The 4,561-nt window shown below is 30.9% G+C and overlaps 1 protein-coding gene across 1 annotated transcript; it reads right to left on the bottom strand.

Annotated features, from left to right (window-relative positions):
• LOC107637287 lies at positions 3,075 to 3,431 on the bottom strand. Its single transcript, XM_016340719.1, has one exon. The coding sequence runs from the start codon at positions 3,429 to 3,431 to the stop codon at positions 3,075 to 3,077; it is 357 nt and encodes a 118-aa protein (XP_016196205.1).

The raw sequence follows: 4,561 nt of genomic DNA, 5'->3' as shown, positions 1-4,561 counted from the left end.
AAAAAATATAATATTAAATTATAATATTATTTTTTTAAGTATATTTAATCTTTTTATATATTTTTTAGTATTTTTATATAATATTTTTTTATAGTACTCTATTTTAGTATATTATAATTTTTTATTATTATAATAAAAATTAATATTTATTTATAAAATTAAAAATAACATATAAAATTGATAATTTTTTAATTTTTTATATTAAAATTAATATTTATTTATTAAATTAAAAATAATATATAAAATAACATATTTTAGTACTTTTTTTAAGTACTCTTAATAATCTTATTTTTATTATTATTTTAGGTTCTAATTTTTTATTTGTTATATTTTTATTATTATTTATAATTAATTTTTTATTTAATTTATCATTTTTAATAGGAACAATAATACATATTATAAAAATTAAAATAATAAATAATGCACAAAAATTAGAATAATTGTTTTAATATTCTCAATATTTTTTATTTAAAAAAAATTATGAAAAAAAACAATAATAACTAGCAACAAATCTAAACGTACATTAAGTAAACGCAGAAGCTACAATTTATTGCTTTTAATGAACGAGCTTTTAGGATGCAAAATCACTTTAGCCTTCAGAAAAGAAAAGTTGCCAAACATAAAAAAACAGCGTTCAAAGCACTTAACCGCGTTCAAGAAAAGTTGCCAAACATCAAAGAACACAAAGCACTTAATGCACTTTTATCCTCTCCAATGTGTTTCACAAACATACCCTAAATCAGTTAGAATATGTAAAAAAAAAGTATGAATAAACTGTACACCCACTAAAGTTATGCAAAGATTCACTAAGAATATTTTCTCCTATGTTAGAACTTAGAACTTAGAACTATGTTGGTAATTAACCTTTCTTATTTATCCTTTTTCTATATTTCATAACTTGTCTCATTGAGCACTCTTATTTAATGATGAAAATTTTTTGCCATCTTGTATATAGCAAATTGTGAAGAAGAAAAAGAACGAAGTCAGTCACTTGTTGGGCCATTTCGTGGCTGGCTCCTCGGAGGTCTGCATTTCGCAGGTGTCAGGGACGGATTGGACTACTTCGTGGGTGTCTCATCTGAGGTGCTCTATTTCATGGTTGCCTAGCTTGATATACAGTCTCTGACATGCACAGGTCCGCTTCTCCCCATTTCTCGTGGAGCAGGATGGAAATGGTGGGTTAAACCATTTCGTGGGTGCCTCAATTGAAATGGAGCTGTGCAATTTGAAAACTCTTTCTATGAATGTGTATTTTGGGAATAAATGATTTTTCCCTGCGTATATAGGTAAAAAAGCCCAAAAAGAAGCACTTAAACAAACTACTATAAATAAAAACCATGAGCAGAGCGCATGCACATATAGCTTCTAACAAAAAGAAAAGTATAGGAAACAACTCTCCTACAAACTAACATAAGCCAAATCTATTATAATTTAAATTTTATAAATAAATAAAAATTTAAAAATTAAAATTCAAAATTCAAAAAAAATTATTTTTTCATTTATTCTAATCACATTTATAATACACAATAAAAACTAATCCATTTTCATTCATTTGGAAATAGTCAAATCTCTCCCTCCTCAAACCCGTCGTCTCCACGAATTTTTGACGTCGCCATCCACCGACCACCGTCGCATCTTTTGCACGCTGCGCGGCCTCTTCCACACGTTCCGTCATCACCGTTCTTCTTTTGTCGACGCCGTCGCCCACCGTCCCGTTGTGAGGCAGCCATCGCCGGTCCTCCATTCACAATGCGCGATCAACTACTCCGATCCATGGCGACTCCTCCACTCACCATGTCCGGCCTCCGTGGCTTCCTCTTTGCAATGCGCCACCATGAGTCTCCCACCGTACACACAACACCGTCCAAGGTCACCATACGACTCTTCTTCTTCTTCTCCTCTCCTATTTGGTTTTGAATGATTCTTTTAACTAATTTTTTTGTTTCTTTTTCCTAAATTTTGGATGATTCTTTTTATTAGTTTTGGATGATTATTTTTTCTATATTTTTTTATGTTTTTTTTTTAGAATTTGGATGATTCTTTATCTTATATTTTGGTGTTTTTTTAGTTTTTTTGTATGTTTTTTTTTCTCAGAATTTGGATTATTTTTTATCTTATGTTTTGGTGCTTTTTGTTTTTTGGAGTTTCAAAGTTTTTTTTTGAAAAGATGAATTAGTGTTTGCTTAATAAATAGTAAAAAATGAATTAGAGTAAAAAGAGATAATTAATAATCATTAATTATATATTTTTAAAAAATATAATTTATATAATTAATAATTAATGACAATTAATTAATATAGAATGTAGTTTAAATATATTTATTAGTTTGTTGTTGATTATATCCCTCTTAGTTTTCTAGTAGAATTCCTAACAAAAACATCAATCATTGTCTACAAAAGTATTTTTCCTATACGTACTATATCTTGGCAATATCTTTTCTCAACCAAAAGGGTGAAAGAATCCTATTGCTTACCTAGCATGTCGACAAAACAGAGAGATTCACATCAAGGGCGGATAGTATTGTTAATGTTGTTGTGATATCAAAATGGTCAAGGTGGATGCCCATTAATATGGACGGCTGATTTTATTTTTAATATTTAACTAGTGTATGACCCCGTGCTCAGCACGAAAAAATTTATAAAAGTAAAAAAAATTATATGCTTCGATATTTAAAACAAAAGTACAAAATAATTATTATTTTAAGAAATTTATAAAATTTTTATCAAAATCAAAGTTTAACTTAAAAAAAGTGAGTAATAATTATTTTATATTTTTAAAGTAAAATAATTATACACTGATACAGAATTTAAAATAAAATTAAAATATTTACATTAGAATACTATTTTTTCAAAGACTTCTCTATAAACAACATTGATGGTTGAATTTGCAGACATTCTTACGTGATCCATAAGTAAAACTTTTAAACCTCTCTTACTCTTAACTCTTGAAAGTGCCATATATAGTTGGCCATGTGTAAAAACTGGTTTGGACAAATACAATCCAACATGAGATAAAGTTTGTCCCTGAGACTTATTAATTGTCATGGCAAACGATACTATTATGGGAAACTGTCTTCATTGGAATCTAACTGCGACGGTTTCATTTGTTGGTAACATATTCATTCTTGGAATCAAAGCAATATGACCAACATTGTTACCCGTTAAGACTTCATATTTTATGACATGATTTCCAAGCTTCCTAACTTGTAGCCTTGTACCATTACAAAGACCACTGGATTTGTCAATATTCCTCAGTAACATCACCGGAACACCAACCTTGAGTATTAATTTATGTGGAGGCAAACCAGAGCAATTTATGCTATTCAGTAATTCAGGACTATAGATATCTAGTTGACTCTCCATATTCCCTTCATCCATACAAATGGAATCCGAACTAAGATATAATTTTTCCCCTCCAGGAATGATAGCCATCAGATGGTTGTTGACCTCTTCAACGATGTCTAGTGTGGGAGCCAGTATAGTTCTTGCTTTGAAAAAAATCCTTTGAAGACATGTTTTCCAAAATATTTGGATAAGAAAAATGAACCAACTCATCAAATGCCTAGTCCGAAGAAGGAATAACAATATCTCCTGGAAGACATATCTCAGATTCACCATCCATATTGTCACCTATTAGACCATCACCAACTTTCAATAACCACTCACCAAATTGCTCTGTCTCATCTTGATCTGAAGCAGTCGTCCCTACAGAGAGTCTCATATTTTTTGTTAGTTTGAGAACCTGACAAAAATTTCAAAGGTAACACGAATTCACAGTTGAATGAACGATGTCTTGTCTCGATCCTCGTGGAATGACAGGAAGAATTTGTCTAAAGTCTCCACCTAGTACAATCACTTTTCCTCCAAAGGGAAAATCTTTGCTATATGTTGGAGAACACCTCATGATATGACCCAAGCATTTATCAGCGCTTCATAGCAGTACCTACTAACGATTGGAGCCTCATCCCAAATTATAAGTTTGGCTTTCAACGGCAACATTGCTTGAGGGGAACCAGGTTTGATGTTACATACAGAATCCTCAGTTATATTCAGCAGTATTTTGAACCTTGAGTGTGTCGTTCTTCCATTGGGAAGAAGTAAAGATGCAATACCACTCGAAGTAACATTTAACACTATATCACCCCTTGAGCGAATCTCAGCAGACATAGGGTTCCAGAGAAATATTTTTCCAGTATCCCCATGACCATACACAAAGAAAAACCCTCTTCATCATAATACACAGCTGTAACAATTTTATCGAATGCATATCTCTGCTCAGGTGTTGCGATGGCTAACATGTCTGAGGCATTTTTCTTTAAATCATCCATGTTAAAGTTTAGATCTTCCCTAATAACACTTTCGGTTAACAAAGAACTATCAACTTCAGTTGCTAAAGGCATAGGAGGATAGTCTTTCAAGGTTTTACTATAGGAATGTAAGATATTGTCTATATCCATTAAGCACAACTGCTTAATCTCATCATCTGACATTGTTAACTCTGCATATTATACAATACTAAAAAAATTCAATTAAACTAAAAATGATCAATAAGAAAAAACTTT

The sequence above is a fragment of the Arachis ipaensis genome, chromosome B04 (assembly GCF_000816755.2).
Source record: "Arachis ipaensis cultivar K30076 chromosome B04, Araip1.1, whole genome shotgun sequence".
NCBI lineage: Eukaryota > Viridiplantae > Streptophyta > Magnoliopsida > Fabales > Fabaceae > Arachis > Arachis ipaensis.
This window is presented reverse-complemented; position numbering and strand designations above follow the sequence as displayed.